At 42.0% G+C, this 17,779-nt stretch overlaps 1 protein-coding gene across 1 annotated transcript; it reads left to right on the top strand.

Annotated features, from left to right (window-relative positions):
• Positions 1-4,963: 4,963 nt before the first annotated feature.
• On the top strand, positions 4,964-5,645 carry LOC120251856. The gene is made up of 2 exons (XM_039260511.1): positions 4,964-5,238; positions 5,324-5,645. Exons 1-2 carry the CDS (start codon positions 4,964-4,966, stop codon positions 5,643-5,645), a joined length of 597 nt encoding a protein of 198 aa, XP_039116445.1.
• The last annotated feature ends 12,134 nt before the right edge of the window (positions 5,646-17,779 follow it).

The following is a 17,779-nucleotide window of genomic DNA, read 5'->3' as shown; positions in this document are numbered from 1 at the left end:
ACCCAAATCTTTTGTTTAATTTTGGGAATGTCTACTATTTTTGAGACATTACAAAATGAAAATATATGATTATTCTTTTGATTCAAAAATAGCAAGCATTTCCAAAAGAAAACATAAGATTAATGTCTTGATTAAAAAATATGAGGCATTAAAAAAAACTTAGGATTATGGTTTTGATTGAAAAATAAGATACATTACGTAAAAAACCTATGATTATTGTTTTGATTAAAAAAATAACAGACATTCCATAAAGAAAACAGAAGATTAGGTTTTTAAGTAAAAAATAGGAAGCATTCTGAAAAACATAGGATTTTGGGTTGTATTGAAAATTATGAGACATTCGAAAAAGAAAACATCAAATTTTGGTTTTGTTTAAAAATTAGGCACCGTTCTAAAAAGCAAACAAAGGATTACGGTTTTGACTCAAAAATAGGAGCCATTGCAAAGAAAAACATAGAATTAATGATTTGATTAAAAATAGCAAACATTCCGCAAAGAAAACATGCGATCAGTGTTTTGATTAAAAAATTAGAGCAATTCCGAAGAGAAAACATAGCATTAGGTTTTTGATTGAAAAATATAAGACATTACGAAAAGAAAACATAGGATTAGAGTTTAAAAAATAGCTAACACTCCCAAAAGAAAACATAAGATTATGGTTTTGATTAAAATATAGTAGACATTCAGAAAAAGGAAAACATAGGATTAGGGTTCTGATTGAAAGATATGAGACATTTCGAAAAGAAAATACAAGATTAGGGTTTTTTATCAAAAATATAAGACATTGCCATAGGATAACATAAGATTAAAATCCTAATCCTATGTTTTCTTTTCGGAATGTCTCCTATTTTTTATTCAAAACTCTAATCTTATGTTTTCCTTTTGCAAATGTCTGCTATTTTTGAATTAATTTAATAATTGTACTTTTTCTTTTGTAAATGTCCCTTATTTTTTGGTTTTTAATCAAAACCCTAATCCTATGGTTTCTTGTAGTAATGCCTTCTATTTTTCAATCAAAACCCTATTCTTATGTTTTCATTTCGGAATGTTTAATATTTTTCAATCAAAATCCTAATCCTATGTTTGCATCTCAGAATTCTTCCTATTATTGTATCAAATCAATAATCTTATGTTTTCTTTTATGAATATTTGCAATTTTTGAATCAAAACAATAATCGTATGTTTTCATTTTTCAATGACTCATATTCTTTTTTATCAAAACCATAATTATATGTTTTTTTGATATGCCTCCTATTTTTTAATAAAAACCCAAATCTTTTGTTTAATTTTAGGAATGTCTACTATTTTTGAATCAAAACAATAATTCCATATTTTATTTTCTTAATGTCTCATATTTTTCAATCAAAACTATAATCCTTTGTTTTCTTTCAGAATGTCTAATATTTTTTATTCAAAACCCTAATTCTATGTTTTATATTCGGAATGTCACATAAGTTTCAATCAAAACACTAATCCTATGGTTTTTTTGGAATCCCTACTATATTTCAATCAAAAACCCTAATCCTATGTTTTCTTTTCAAATTATTTACCATTTTTTAATCAAAACCCTAATCCTATGCTTTTTTATAATAATTTCTCCTATTGTTTAATTGAAACCCTAATCCTATGTTTTCTTTTCGAAATGCTAACTATATTTGAATCAAAATCCTATTCCTATGGTTTATATTGGGAAAGTCTCATATTTTTTAATCAAAACCCTTTCCTATGTCTTATATTTTTAATGAAAGCAATAATCATATGTTTTTCTTTTCGTAATGTCTCATATTTTTTTTTAATTAAAACCCTAATCCTATGTTTTGTTTCAAAATGGTTCCTATTTTTGAATCAAATCCCTAATTCTATGTTTCTTTTTGCAATGTCTGGTATTTCTGAATGAAAACCTTAATCCTATGTTTTCTTTTATAAATGTCCCATATTTTTCGGTTTAATCAAAGCCCTAATCCTATGTTTTCTTATATTAATGTTTCCTATTTTTCAACAAAAATAATAATCTTATGTTTTTTTTTCAGAAGGCCTATTATACGCAAAACAAAACCCTAATCCTATGTGTGCTTTTTATAATGTCTCCTATCTTTTAATTAAAAGAAGAGTCCGTCTTCTAGGGGTACCTCTGGGCACTCTAGAGGGAAGCATCTGTCATGACCATACAGCAAGCCCCCGGCTCCACCATCTAGTTCTGGCAAAAGAGGTTTTGCTAGCAGTGTTCCTTAGGAGATTCGGTGTCTTACGTGTGGGGGGCACCATTCTCAGGCAGAGTGCAGATGTGCAGGCCGCACGTGTTTTAGATGTGCCAGTCAGGAGCATTTTGTAGTGTAGTGTCCATAGATCCCATCTTGGATTCAGAAAGGTGAAGGGACTCAGACTGTAGCAGTTGAGCCTCCCCGATCATCTGGTGGCTTGCGGCAGGTAGGCACTCTAGACCTTTCTTAGCAGAGTGGCTCTAGGGGAAGGAGGGTGAAAGCCCCATGGCAGGCCAGCCTTCTTCCTCTTCTCACCCAGCAGGCCGTGGGAGGCTAGTTACACAGGGCCGAGTTTTTGTGCTGACATAGGAGGATGCTGAGTCATCCGACGATGTTGTGGCTGGTATTATTTAAGTGCATTCCTGTTATGCTTGTGCTTTGTTTGATCCTGGTGGTACGCATTCATTTGTGTCATCATCTTTTGCTCGAAAGAATTGTTTGCATGTTATGAAATTGCCGCATGTTTTATGTGTTGCTACTCTAGTGGGAATAGTGAAACCCGTTAATCAGTTAGTTAGCACCTGCATGTTCTTTTGTTATGGAAGAGCATGAGCTCTTCGCCGATCTGCATCTGATGGAGCTGTGAGACTATAACATCATTTTTGGCATGGATTGGCTTTCTTCAATGGTGCTGTAGTGGACTGTCATAGAAAGAAGATGCACTTCTGTTTTCCTAACCTTGAAGAATTCACCTTTCAGTGGCAGTAAAGGGTACGCCCTAGCTCGAGAGATCTCTTCTCTACAAACTCGTAGCTTATTAGAAGTAGTTGCATTTGCTTTTATGGCCTCTGCCTCCGAGGGCCACTCGCACTAGCCTACATAGTGGCGTATGTACCGATTGACGATGAGTTTTCCGATGTTTTTTTCCCGAGGATCTTCCCCGGATCACCTCTTGTGAGAGAGGTGAAATTTGCTATCGACCTGGCTCCAGGCATAGCTCCTATATCCAAGGCATCGTACCAGATGGCACCCGCTGAACTAAAGGAACTAAAGAAGCAACTAGAGGAACTTTTGGAGAAAGGGTTTATTTGACCGAGCATGTAACCTTGGGGAGCCCAGTGTTGTTTGTCAAAAAGAAGGATGGATCTCCGAGGTTGTGTATGGACTAGCGTGAGTTGAAAAAGGTGACTGTCAAGAATAAATACCCTTTGCCAAGGATTGATGATCTCTTGGACCAGTTGGAAGGAGCTCAAGTCTTCTGCAAGATTGATTTGCGATCTGTCTATCATCAGCTTATTAGAAGTTTCTGGTGATGCCGTTTGATCTGACGAACGCCACAGCAAAGATTCTTGGATTTGATGAACTAGGTGTTTCGATGTTACTTGGATCAATTCATGGTTGTCTTTATTGATGACATTCTAATCTATTCATGCAGTAAGCATCTGCATGCGAAGCATCTGAGGATTGTATTGGAGACACTGAGACAACATGATTTGTATGCCAAATTTTCCATGTGTGACTTCTAGCTTGATAGTGTAACTTTCTTGGGGTATGTCATCAGTAAGGATGGAGTTTCTGTGCATCCTAAGAAAGTGGAAGCAGTCATGGATAGGAAGAGACCGAGTATAGTCAGAGAGATTCAGAGCTTTCTTGTCTTAGCTGCCTATTATCGGAGGTTCGTTAAGGACTTCTCTCATTTAGCAAAGACCGCTGACTGAGACTAACATGGAAGGGTGCCTGCTTTTACCTAGACCCGAAGCTTGTGAGCAGAGTTTCTAGGAGTTTGAAGTGTAGACTCGTATCTCAGACCGATCCTTGTACTTCCACGAAGTGGTGGTGCATATGTGATCTATAGAGACATTTGTAGGACAGGCTTGGAGTGTGTTCTGATGCAGAATGGTCGAGTCATTGCCTATGCTTCAAGGCAACTAATACCCTAATCAGGAGAATTACCCCACCCACGATCTAGAGTTAGCAGCAGATCATTTTTGCACTATAGATCCGGAGGCATTTTCTCAGATGGGGAGCCTTGTGAAGTGTACACGCACTATAAGAGTTAAAAAGTACATCTTCACCCGTATGAGCTAAATTTAAGGCAAAGGCGTTGGTTAGAGATGATCAAGGACTATGACCTCAGTGTTCATTATTATGCAGGCAAAACTAATATGGTGACTAATGCGCTAAGCATGAGGTATAATTATGGAACCGCCGCAGATTTAACTCGAAAGGTAAAACCACTTTTGAGGAGATGAGGTGGTTCGAATTGGAGGTTGTTCCGCCTAAGTTCCGAGGGTAGTCCGGGCAAACATGAGCATCCCGACCAAATTTGCTCGCAGAGGATTAAAGAGACTCAGAAGCAAGATCCCAAGTTGTTAGAAATCTGTGCTAAACTTCAGCAAGGAGAATCGTCTCAGTTCCGAGTGCATGAGGATGGTACCATCAGATTTGGTGATCGAGTTTCCGTTCATGATGATCCTGCTTTGAGGAGAGATATTCTGGAGAAGGCCCATTATTCAAGCTACATGATCCACCCTGGAGGTACAAAGATGTACAGAGGACTCAAGGAACATTTCTGGTGGAACAACATAAAGCATGAGATAGCTACTATTGTCGTCCACTGTCTTACTTGCCAACAGGTTAAAGTAGAGCATCAGAGACCGGCAGGTTATCTTCAACCGTTACCGATACCAGAGTGGAAGTAGGAGCACATCACGATGAATTTTGTGACTAGTTTGCACTGTACTCAATGGAAGCATTAGTCTATGTGGGTGATTGGGGATCACCTAACTAAGATAGCACACTTTTTACCTTTGAAACCTGGTTTGGGTCTTGAGAAGCTAGAGGAATTGTTCCTTGGAGAGATTATTCGACTGCATGGCATTCCTGTGTCAATCACATCTGATCGTGATTCGACATTCATTTCATGGTTCTGGAGGAGTCTACAGTCACCTTTGGGCATCATATTGACTTTCAGTACAGCTTTTTATCCACAGACAAATGGTCAGTCTGAGAGGACCATTCAGATTCTGGAGGACATGTTTTGGGCATGTAACATACACTTTTCTGATTCATGGGACCACTATCTGCCTTTATCAGAGTTTACTTTTAACAACAACTTTTAGGCAACTATTCATATGGCACCATACGAGGCTCTTTACAGGAGGAAGTGTCGATCTCCTATGTGTTCGAGTGATGTTGGAGAACGGAAGTTGTTGGGTCCAGACAGTCTTCTTTAGGATATCTCTGATGAAAGGCGTTGTGAGATTTGGAAAGCGTGGGAAGCTTAACCCGCGGTGCATCGGACCTTTTGAGATTGTGGAACGAGTTGGATCTGTTGTTTATTGCTTGCCTTTACCACCAGATATAGCTCAAGTCCACAATGTCATTCATGTCTCTATGCTCGAGGGAAGTATTTGTCGATCCATCGCATGTCATTCAACATGAACCAGCTGGAGTTTCGTAAGAATCTGCCTTATGAAGCGCAACTAGATGAGTTTCCGCCTACAAAGAGCAACAATGAGGAAACCGAAAGTGATTCCTTTGATTAAGGTCGATGGAGCAACCACTCTAGCGATGAAGCCACCTGGGAGCGAGAAACTGATCTGAGGGAGAGCTATCCCGAGTTGTTCCCTGACTCTTGATGCGAGTTTAGAGGACTAAACTCCATTTAAGGGGGTGGGAGATTGTAATGTTTGGCAATTTTTTTGTTCCAACTTTGACCGTAAAAACATTGACTAGTTGGTTGAATCATTGACTGGCCAACAAGCTTACCCCACATGCTTGGCTTTATTACCGGAATTCATGGATCTGATTAAAATTAATCATGATTGGGTTGGCATGATTGGAGATGAATTATTGGTGAGGCAAGATTTTCTCTTTAAACTTCATTATTCTCTTCATTCTCATTCCTCAAGCAAAACTTATTGTTGAGAGTTCTGATGACTAAAAGCAACCTTCTCCAGTAACTCTTCGGCAAGTGTAGAGGTAGGTAATCCTTGTTGTTGTTATTTTATTAGGCTCTTGGTTGTTGTTGAGTTTTGTTGGAGAGACACCATGCTTCATATTTGTTTGGAGCCTTTTCTTGTATTGTTTGTTTAGTGTCTTGAGTTGGTTTATATGTCATTGTATCTTAGTGTCTACCTCCTCTGAATGTTTTCAGTTTCAGATGCTTGAAGTTCTGATTTTTAGAAACCATGTTTTAATGCTTTCTCTCTTTGAAATTCTGTGAATTATTAAACTTTCATATTAAGGGTTTATAGTAATTCCTAACTAAATTTCAGCACTTCTCGAGCCTCCTTTCCTTTTAGTTTGCGGTTGTTAATGGATGCTTGACAAGGTCCCCTTGCGTATATCCCGCAAGTGCACGGGTTTGTCGAAATAATAATCCCGGATGAGCGGGGTCGAATCCACAGGGAATAGGGAGTAAAGACACTTAATTCGATTCTTAGCTATGTGGAAAGATCAATAGTGATAAGTGTGACAATGATTCAATTCTCAACAATAAAAACAACAAGTAAGAGAGCAAAAGTAGAGAAGGGGGGTAAGGCAGTCGATAAAGATGGGGTACTCAGATAATGCTCTGCCTAGGATAATCATTTCAAGTGCAACAACCCTCTATTATGCTTTCTAATCAATGCAATAGTGAGTCGTGGAAATCCTTAATTACATAGTCCAAAATCTAAGGTAAACTATGCCTAACTCTACACATGTCCCGGAGGAGAAATCGAACAATCTCAACACCTCGCACTCGCATAGAGTTGCAATGAGCTCTAGGGATTCCAAGTGACAAATCTCTTCCTAATTATAGACCTAACCCTTTGGTCCGGTGGAAGGTCCCTAACCACGATTAAACCCTAGATACTAAGATCACCTCAACGCTTCACTCTGTTGCACGCGCAACTAAGACCAAGCGGAGGTTCATCCCTTAGACCATTCACTCTATTATGGCCACAAAGAACTCGAGGAACGGAGGTAGAATCTATCACGTCGGAGGGGAAAGGGGATACCCCTGTACCTCTCAACTCACCCTCTCAACCCTCTCCAACCTAGCTTTGTCTAACGCTCATGGTGTGTCTCTCACTCACAAGGTTACCAACAAGAACTCTCAACCCTAGTGTCACTCTAGCGGAAATGTTCATTCAATCAAGCATTCAAGGTTGGAACTCACAATAAACATCAATTAATTGAAAGCATAATAAAGAGATTCAATAAACCGAATACATCCTAGGGTTCACAGATACCCAAGTACCAACTAGGGATTTAGCTCTCCATGGAGCTAAATACAATCAAAGAAATAGAATGTAAAAGCAATGAATCCATAAAGAAACCCCCTCGATGGTTGTGTCGATGGTCTTATGGAGAGTCCTCTACTCGTCGCAAGGGATCCTTTGTCCAGCCTAGGATACACCTCGCCAGATCGATGCCGACGAAAGCTCTCCCAATAACCTTCTTCCAAATGATGCTCAATGTCGGAGTCGTAGAACCTATCCAAAACCCTAGCCAAAACCCCTCAAAACCCTAGCCGAAGCCCTCTCTCAAGTTTGGGGAAAAGATGGAGAAAAGAATACCAAAATCGGGGCTGATTCGGCTTTAAATAGGGCTGGAATCGGGCGACTACACGGGCGTGGATGCTTCACGCCTGCGCAGGAAATTTCCACACGGGCGTGATAATTTCCACACGCCCGTGTGGATTCTCTCGCTTTCTCCGGGTTTCTGCCGGCTATGAACAGTGCTCGCTACAGTGTTGTCATCGCATTGTCCAGCTCGAATAGCCTTCCCAATTCCATACTTTCATCGGGTAACACAAACGGGCACACATTCACGTCGTGAATCACTTGCTTCTTCAATGATATACATGTTGGTGGAGCTCTTGTTCTATGTGCATATGTCAAAATGCTCGAGTGTGACTGCCTTTGTGCCCCTCCCAATGGATATGCCCACTCGAATACGAGGAGGTTGGCACACACTCTAACATCTCACACCTGACCTATGTCTTCGCTTTGAACCTTAGCAAGATTTCCTCCAAAAATAGGTGCATTATGATCCACATTGGCCTATTTCCTTCATACTCGGCCTCACAACCCTACCCTGCATAAAAAGTAACATAAAAATACACATATTAGTGTAAAAAAACCCTGAGAAAAGTAATGCTCAACTATAAGGAATGAACGCTCGCATTCATATCGCACAAGCACTTATCAAACTCCCCCACACTTAGCTTTTTGCTTGTCCTCAAGCAAACCATTAAAAACATTCTATGCATCAATGAAGAAAAATGTTGAAAGTGCTTGGCATTAGGTTCACCAAGGTATACAAAGAGAGTATTCTACGGTAAGGAAAAATTTCAACACTAAATACCAAAAGTCAATGCTCTATCTAAAAACTTGAATAAAAAAGGACAACAAACCCAAATTTCGTGTAAGTGTGTGAACTCACTCAAAACAACCCAAGGTATACTCCTCAAAGTTCTAAGTACAAGGGACTTATTTATTTACAAAAGTGACAAAAATTTTAAAGATGTAGTAGGTTCACACATCCTCTAAGATAGCCCTTTCCAAAGCGGCCGCTAAGGGGGCTTTCACACTTTCGAGGTGGTAGCTCTTTCTACCCGAGTGGTAGCTTTCACTCATCCTATGAGATAGCTCTTTCTCTCATTAGGGCATAACTAGTATCCGATTTGTGAGAGTAGCTTCATACTTCATAGGTGGTAGCTCTTTCCACCCAACAAACACAAATAAACAATAAAACTATTTTGTTCCTTCTTTTCATTCATTTTTTTTTCAGAATTTAGCAAAAGAAATAAACCTAACTAGTCCCTTTAATATCGAACATGAGTTTCCAATAGAGTTTAAAGAGTGAGTAGTGCACTAAGTGTAAATCGGGCAAAAATTCCTAAAAATTCAGGCAAGAACTAGAGCATGAAAATATTCAATGTTAAAAATTCTCCTAAACTTAAGAATACAGTCATTGCAACTATGGTGAACCGCCATTGGCTATGTGAGCATATATCAATCAAGAATAATAGAAAAGATGTGCGATTATGAAACTCCCCCCACACACTTAAGTTGTACATTGTCGTCAATGTACACATGCAAGCTCACTCAAAATATATATCATTCAAAAATAGATGTGGGAGAAACAATCAAAACAATACTCCCCTGACTCCTAGTGTTGCATTTGATGAAGCTAATTTGTTGGGAGTAGTGTTCCAACGGGTTATGAAGCTCACACGGCCAAGTGCCGAAGCACCTTCGCCGTGCCCATGACTAAGTCTCAATTCCCAAGATGACAAGACCATCTGCACGCATACATGATGGGGTTCAGTGAAGCTCAATAAAGACAAAATAACTCGAGTGTATATAAAAGGTGAAGCAATAAATACAACTCGATGATGCAAAATGAACATAAACTCGAAGGAAAAATCCTTTTCTCGAGTGAAAAAAAGTCTAAAAAACATGAAAAAAATAAAATAAAAATAAAATGCAAGAAAGTAAAGGAAAAAAATCAGTATCGGAGTCGCCTCGAGCTCCCCGTGCCGCCGTCACCGAAGGGGCACATGGTGGGTCCACCGGTGCCGGGGCTCGAGGATGGAGGTGCTGGAGTAACTGACGGGGCTTGAAGGGTCCTCGGCTGCAAGACAAATGATGAGGCAATGTCTCGCTCTAGGATCTGCTGTAATACGTCGAAACGTGCCATGAACTCTGTGTACTCGAGTGGCTCACGGAGTCCCTAATCTCAAGAACCCTCAGCTCGGACCACTCTATAGCATTCTCGAGCCTCTCAAAGCGATCATTGGCTCGAGATGGTGAAAAACATACGCACTCGCGGGTGGTTCCTCCGCCAATCGGAGGTGCCCTCGGTCTCCATCGATGCCGGGCCGAGGCTCGGGAGCGGGCCGAGATGCTCCGGCTTCATCACCCCTCATCCTCGGCTATCTCCGGGCCGGTAGTACTAAAGCAAAAACCCCTCGTCCGAACCCTCGCGGACCATCCCCATCAACCGCATCGCCTCTAGACTCAGTGGGAGTGTACACTCGCCTTCTCGGCCCCGCGAATTGAATCCAAGAGACCCATGCCCATCACTACTGTCGTAATGTAGGGGCCCGAGAAGATCTTTTCCCGCCCAGCATAGTATCCCCCGATGTCTCGATGTACTATGCCAGGATGTGCCCTAAATGAATCGATATGTGTTGTACCATCGAGTACAAGTACAGTAGCTCCTAACGGCTCAAAACACCATTGCTATCACCACGGCCATTCACTGACCTACTCATGATGGGATGCAAATATTTGTATGCAGGTCGGGAAAGGCACGTGGCCTTGGAGACCCCTCGGCCAGACTCGACCTTGACCACATAGCACTCGTAAGTTCTCTACGGGGTCAAGGTTCCGTGGATAATCGTGAGGGTAGCAGCGCATACCCTCCGTATCCGTGAATGCCTACTCGCATAAGTGACAAGGTCCTCATGCGATATCCCGCAAGTGCATGGGTTTGTCAAGTAATAATCCCGGTGAGCGGGTCTAATCCACTGTGAGTAGGGAGTAAAAAAATACTTAATTCGATTCTTAACTATGTGGAAGATCAATAGTGATAAGTGTGATAATGATTCAATTCTCAACAATAAAAGCAACAAGTAAGATAGCAAAAGTAGAGAAGGGGTAAGGCAATCGATAAAGATGGGGTACTCGGGTAATGCTCCGCCTAGGATAATCATTTCAAGTGCAAGAACCCTCTACTATGCTTTCTAATCAATGCAATAGTGAGTCATGAAAATCCTTACATACATAGTCCAAAATCGAAGGTCAACTATGCCTAACTCTACACATGTCCCGGAGGAGAAATCGAACAATCTCAACACCTCGCGACTCGTGATAGAGTTGCAATGAGCTCTATTGATTCCAAGTGATAAATCTCTTCCTAAAAATATAGACCTAACCCTTTGGTCCAAAGCGAAAGGTCCCCTCAGCCACAATTAAGCCCTAGATACTATGATCACCCTCAACGCTTCACCCATTGCACGCGCAACTAGTCTCCCAGCGGAGGTTCATCCCTTTAGACCATTCACTCCATTATGGCCATAAAGAACTCGAGGAACCAAAAATAGAATCTATCACGCCGGAGGGAAAAAGGGGATACTCCCTGCACTCTCTCAACTCACACTCTCAACCCTTTCCAACCTAGTTTTTGTCTAACGCCGTGGTGTGTCACTCACTCACAAGGTTACCAACAAGAACTCTCAACCCTAGTGTCACTCTAGGGGAAATGTTCATTCAATCAAGCATTCAAGGTTGGAACTCACAATAAACATCAATTAATTGAAAGCATAATAAAGAGATTCAATAAAAAAGAATACATCCTAGGGTTCACAGATACCCAAGTACTCCATCGGGGTTTAGCCTCCATGGAGCTAAATACAATCAAAGAAATAGAATGTAAAAGCAATGAATCCATAAAGAAACCCCCTCGATGGTTGTGTCGATGGTCTTGTGGAGAGTCCTCTACTCATCGCAAGGGATCCTTTGTCCGCTCTAGGATACACCCTCGCTCGGATCGATGCCGACTGAAATATCTCCCAATAACCTTCTTCCAAACAACGCATGATGTCGGAGCCGTAGAACCTCTCCAAATCCCTAGCCAATACCCCTCAAAATCCTAGCCGATACCCTCTCACAAGTTGGTGAAAAGATGGAGAAAATAATACCAAAAATCGAGTCAATCGGGCTTTTAAATAGGGTCTGAATCTGGGCGACTCCACAGTGCGATGATACACGCCTCATGCGGAATTTCCACACTAGTGTGGATAATTTCCACACGCCCATGTGGATTCTCTCGCTTTCTCCGATTTCTGCCGGTCAGAACAAAAGGCTGCCTACACTATATGCTATAGTGTTGCTACACAGGTTTCTTCTACAAGATTTCGAATTCAATAACTTCGTAATTCTATAATGTTATCGGGGTAACGCAAACGGGCACAAATTTACGTCGTGAATCACTTGCTTTTTCAATGATGTACATGTTGGGGGAGCTCTTGTTCTTTTCTGCATAAGTCGCGATGCTCGAGTGTGATCGCTTTTGTGCCCCTCCAAATGGATGTGCTCACTCGACACGAGTAGGTTGGCACACACTCTAGCATCTCACACCGACCTATGTCCTCGCTTGAACCTTTAGCAATATTTCCTCCAAAAATAGGTGCATTATGATCCACATTGGCCTATTTCCTTCATACTCGGCATCACAACCCCTACCCGCATAAAAGTAACATAAAACACACATATTAGTGTAAAAACCCGAGAAAAAGCAATGCTCAATATAAGGAATGAACGCTTCACATTCATATCGCACAAGCACTTATCAACAAGCCAAGTAGTATCGAAAACCGCTGTAATGCTCAAGCTTTCATGGTGGGGTCCAAATACTCGAACTCGAATGGTGTCCACACCGTCAAGCTCTGCATACGATCTATCAAACTTGAATGAGGATAACACCTCCAATGCAAACTCTGGATGGTCGGCTCTCTAATCATCAACAATCGCCGCCAACCATCATCTCGAAACGAGATCCTCGATCTCACTCGGCAAAACTCATCCCCCTCGCCAAGATCCTCGCAAAGATAGTCGTGTCCGTGAATCGAGTCTCATTCAAAATGGAGTCTCGACTAAATGCTCATAGCTGACCCGATGTTCGGAATCGCAAAACGCATCCCTCTCGCTCAGAGATGACTAACATGGCCTCTTATCAGCTTGCTTTTTTGACCTAGGTGCCATGATCCGCAAAAATTTAAACGAAATTGATCAAACAAGTTGATAAAACAATGCTGCAGAAATCCACATGGTCGTGTGGAATTTATGCATGCCCGTGTGGATCCACGGGGCGTGAAAACCACACGGCCACGCTTCAACAATCCAAAAATACAACTTAATAATACTTCTAACTTCGTTCTAAGTATAAATCATTTTCCAATTGAAGAAACGAAACATTATTAACCAGATTAATCGATTGAAACCATGAATTTGCAAGGAAGATGATAAAAAGGGCTTACCGATGAGATGGAGTGAAAAAATGAAGAATCGGCCGGAAAACTGCGCTAAAATCCAACCAAATTGGCACTCAAATCGTAAAAATACCGTGAGTGTGTTTTTCGTGCAAAAAGGAGTCGTGATGAGGGAGAGGAACCATCCTCTTTTAAAATGTAACTCACGACTTTTATGGCTCAGTGCATCCACACGGGTGTGTGGAAATTCCCCACGCCTGCAGCGCCTCACTTCAAGAGCCTCACAGGGGCGTATGCACGCCCCTGTGCGCTCTCGGGAAAAACTCTCACTAGCTAAGAACGATCTCACACGGGCGCAGCGGAAAATACCCACGCCTGCGCCCTCGACCCACGTAGACGCACGCCCTGCGGGCTTCCCCGACATCCGAGAAAAAATATCACGCCTTCCACACGCCTGCATGAAAATTCCACACGGGCGTGACATTCACATGTCTAACTCACTGAGGGCACCGCACGCCTCGTGTCTCTCGTGATGGAGGGAACAACTCGCAGAGTCTCGACACAGCGCATCGGAAAAATACCCACGCCTGCGGTGAGGTCTCACAGCAGTCGCCCTGTGGGCGAGTCCACGCCTGCAGTGCTCCCTGAAAAATCCGCCCAACTCAGGGACTTCACACGCCTGCGGGAAATTTCCCACGACTGCGCGATGTTCGTGATGGTTATCCATGTGCGCTCACACGCCCGTGCCTTCTCTCGATGAGTCAGCATATACACCCACGGGCGCAGGAAATTCCACAACCCCTGTGTTTTCTCTCAGATGACTTACAAAAATCTACAGTCTCGCATAAATTCTCTCGAACATGTTTACACACTCGTAGCCCCATTTATTATGCAAAAATTTACCATGATAAAAACATGAACTAGAACTCAAAACGCACCAAACTCTCACCCATTCTTCATAAAACACATGATAAGTTTTAAACACCACAACAAAAATCACAGCAGTAAGCATCTAAACATTAAAACACTAACACTTACAGCTTTTATTCATGTAAACAAACTAAACTAACAAATACGAAAAACAAGAACACTTGGGTTGCCTCCCAAGAAGCGCTTTGTTTAATGTCACTAAGCTTGACGATCTTTCTTACCTCACGGGGGTTCATGAATGAAGGTTGCCCTCTTACCCATGACTTGAAAGCATGATGAGCAATGTCTCCTGAGAGTAGAGGGTGTACTATCGGGCTTCGGACCACCTAGCAATGGTTCATCCAACTTTCTTGGTTCATGTACATCTCCAACAGCCTTTGGAGCATTTTCGTATGCCTCCTAGCCCTCTTCATTTTTTTCGAGCACCTTCTTCAATATCCCCGGGTAGATGTTACTTCTTTAGTCGATCCAAGCATCATTACTTCTTCATTGCTCTTCCTCTTGGTCAAACAAACCTTCATATGGATCCGGATTGAACATTTCCAAAGATGTATTCATCAACAAGCTCATCGGTAGTGTCTAGAAAATACAAAGTGTCATCAAAATCAAGAGAATGCCGGATGGCTTCTAGCAAGGCGGTCTGTGAGCTTGTCGCTCCAACTCTCAATGTGAGCCTCCGCCGTCCATGTCAATCAATGCTTTGAAGTACGCAAAAAACGGTCTCCCGAGTATCAAGGGTACATCTTCATCCTCATCGACATCTAGCACTACAAAGTCAACCGGAAAAATGTACTTGTCCACCTTGACAAGCATCGCCTTCAATGATGCTTTCTCTGATGTCGCACCGCTCGTCCGCCAATTGTAAAGTCATCCGAGTAGGTCTAGGCTCTCCCAAGCCTAGCTTTTGGAAGAAAGTGTATGGTATGACGTTGATACTTTGCCCCCTCGAGTCCGCCAATTCCATTTCCCCTAAGTTGCCGATGTTACACTGAATGATGAAGCTTCCCTAGTCTTTTCTTCTTGTTCGCATATTCTTTTGCAACACCATCGAACATGAAGCATCTAGCACCACTCAAGGCTCTCATCCAATTTCCTTGCTGGTCGCCAAGTCTTTCATGAATTTTCAGCGATACTTAGGCATTTGAGCTAATGCCTCTACAAAAGGAATGTTGATGTGGAGTTGCTTGAATAAACTCAGAAACTTCTTATACTATTCATCCCCTTGGTCATTCTTCAATCTAGAGCACTTCTCAAAGTGATCTCCTTCACATGCTCTCTAGGGTTGGTTTCCTGTTGCTTGGTAAACTCCATGTGGCCTTTCGGAAAGAGACTCTCGCAATTTGCCCCACCCGATTTCTCAAGGTTATGCAAAGAGGCGTGTGGTTACTGAAGTGTAGCCTCAGATTGATTCAAACCTTGTATTTGCAGCATTGAACAAATCTCAGCCAAGTGCTTCTCTAAACTCGCTATCTCGGGTTTCCAAGACCCCGAGATCCAATCCCTTTCCACTTGAGGAGCTTGTTGTTGTTGATGGAAACCCGATGGCTCCATGGCCTTTGTAGTCCTTGATTACTCCATGAAAAGTTGGGATGATTCTTCCAACCTCGAATTCGTAGGTATTGTCAGATGGATTCCCTTGAGGTCTCATGTCATACTCTACAAAGTCAATGTTCTCAACCCGACGAACAACACCAATAACGATCGAGCAATCGGAGGGAGCATGTCCTCCACCACATCCGTGCAATTGGTCATGGTCAAGAACTCTATTCAAGCCATGAGATCTAGCTTCTACCTTTGACTCTCACTTGGGCCGCCAATGAAGTTACACGCATCAATTTCATGGAGATCGGCCACCTTGTTCTTCTCACTAGCATTCCATTGGTAGCTATTTAATCCCACTTTCCTCAATTAATTGACGATTCTGGGGGTTTTGCTACCCTAAGGTACCTCCTCGCCGCGATCCAAGAGTTGAATTGTACTCGGGTTCAAACCATTGTAGAAGGTTTGAAATATCATCCACTCCGGAACCGTGTTATGGACACTTTTTCGTAGAGCCCTTGAACCTTTCCCCATGTCTCGAATAGAGACTCCAATCTCCAACCGAACAAAGGATGAGATCTCATTCCTAAGCTTTTGCTCGATTTTATGGGAAGGAAATAACTGGCTAGAAAAAGCTTCTACCATCTCCTCCCATATAGTGATTGATGCCCTAGGTAATGAGTGTAGCCACCGCTTTGCTCTCACCCTTTAAGGAAAATGGGAAGGTTTCTCAATTTGATGGCATCATCCATCACCCCATTTATCTTTCAACATATCGCACACCTCGAGAAAAGCTCTCTATGTGACCGCTTGATCCTCACTGCCAAACCGCTGAATTGTAGCGGATCAGCAAAGATATGGATGAATGCCGCCTTTTAGCTCAAAGTTCGAGCTAGAACGGGACGACAATACTGGACAGGTCCTCAATATCAAGGTCCGGCATAATCGTATAGTGTTCGCCATTGCTCATTCTCGCTCGCCATGATTTCGATCCTTCAACTTCCAAATTAGCTCGGATTAGGTTGTTTCTTGCATAGGTTCTTTTCCCCATTTCTTCTCGAGTGTATGTTCAAGCTCAGTGTCTAGCTTCAATCAATATTGAAAGTAATCCCTCGGGTCATAACCCGGAGCTCGCACTCAAAAAGAAAGAAAAAAGAAAAATTAGAACGATGATAGAATAAGAAGATATGAAATAGAATGTGGTTTGAAATAACTAAGAAAAACAAAGTGCAAAGTATCTCTAAATGCCCATTCTCGAACGCGCCAAAAACTTGATAAGGTCCCTATGCGATATCACGCAAGCGCACGGGTTTATCGAAGTAATAATCCCTGATGAGCGGGCTCGAATCCACAGGAATAGGGAGTAAAGACACTTCATTCGATTCTTAGCTATGTGGAAGATCAATAGTGATAATTGTGACAATGATTCAATTCTCAACAATAAAAAGCAACAAGTAAGAGAGCAAAAGCTAGAGAAGGGGGGTAAGCAATCGATAAAGATGGGGTACTGGATAACGTCTCACTCGGATAATTATTTCAAGTGCAAGAACCCTCATTATGCTTTCTAATAAATGTAATAGTGAGTCGTGCAAATCCTTAATTACATAGTCCCAAATCTATGGTCAACTATGCCTAACTCTACACATGTCCCTGTGAGGAGAAATCAAACAATCTCAACACCTCGCACTCGACAGAGTCGCAATGAGATCTAGGGATTCCAAGTGACAAATCTTTTCCTAATTATAGACTCCAACCCTTGGTCCAGTGGAAGGTCCCAACCACATTTAAGCTCATAGATACTAAGATCACCCTCAACGCTCACTCTATTGCACGCACAACTAAGCCCCTCACTGGAGGTTCATCCCTTTTAGACCATTCACTCTATTATGGCCGCAAAGAACTCGAGGAACGGAGGTAGAATTTTATCATGTCGAGTGTAAAGGGACACCCCCGTGCCTCCGACTCACCCTCTCAACCCTCTCCAACCTAGCTTTTGTTCTAACGCTCATGATGTGTCACCACTCACAAGGTTACCAACAAGAACTGTCAACCCTAGTGTCACTCTAAGGGAAATGTTCATTCAATCAAGCATTCAAGGTTGGAACTCACAATAAACATC

The sequence above is a fragment of the Dioscorea cayenensis genome, chromosome 20 (genome assembly GCF_009730915.1).
Source record: "Dioscorea cayenensis subsp. rotundata cultivar TDr96_F1 chromosome 20, TDr96_F1_v2_PseudoChromosome.rev07_lg8_w22 25.fasta, whole genome shotgun sequence".
Classification (NCBI taxonomy): Eukaryota; Viridiplantae; Streptophyta; class Magnoliopsida; order Dioscoreales; family Dioscoreaceae; genus Dioscorea; species Dioscorea cayenensis.
This window is presented reverse-complemented; position numbering and strand designations above follow the sequence as displayed.

Excerpts from the sequence above, each read along its gene's own strand:
- LOC120251856 (XM_039260511.1), top strand. The coding sequence starts at position 4,964 with ATGTGGGTGATTGGGGATCACCTAACTAAGATAGCACACTTTTTACCT. Across the intron at positions 5,239-5,323 it reads ATTCAGATTCTGGAGGACAT|GCAACTATTCATATGGCACC; the intron begins GTTTTGGGCATG and ends AACAACTTTTAG.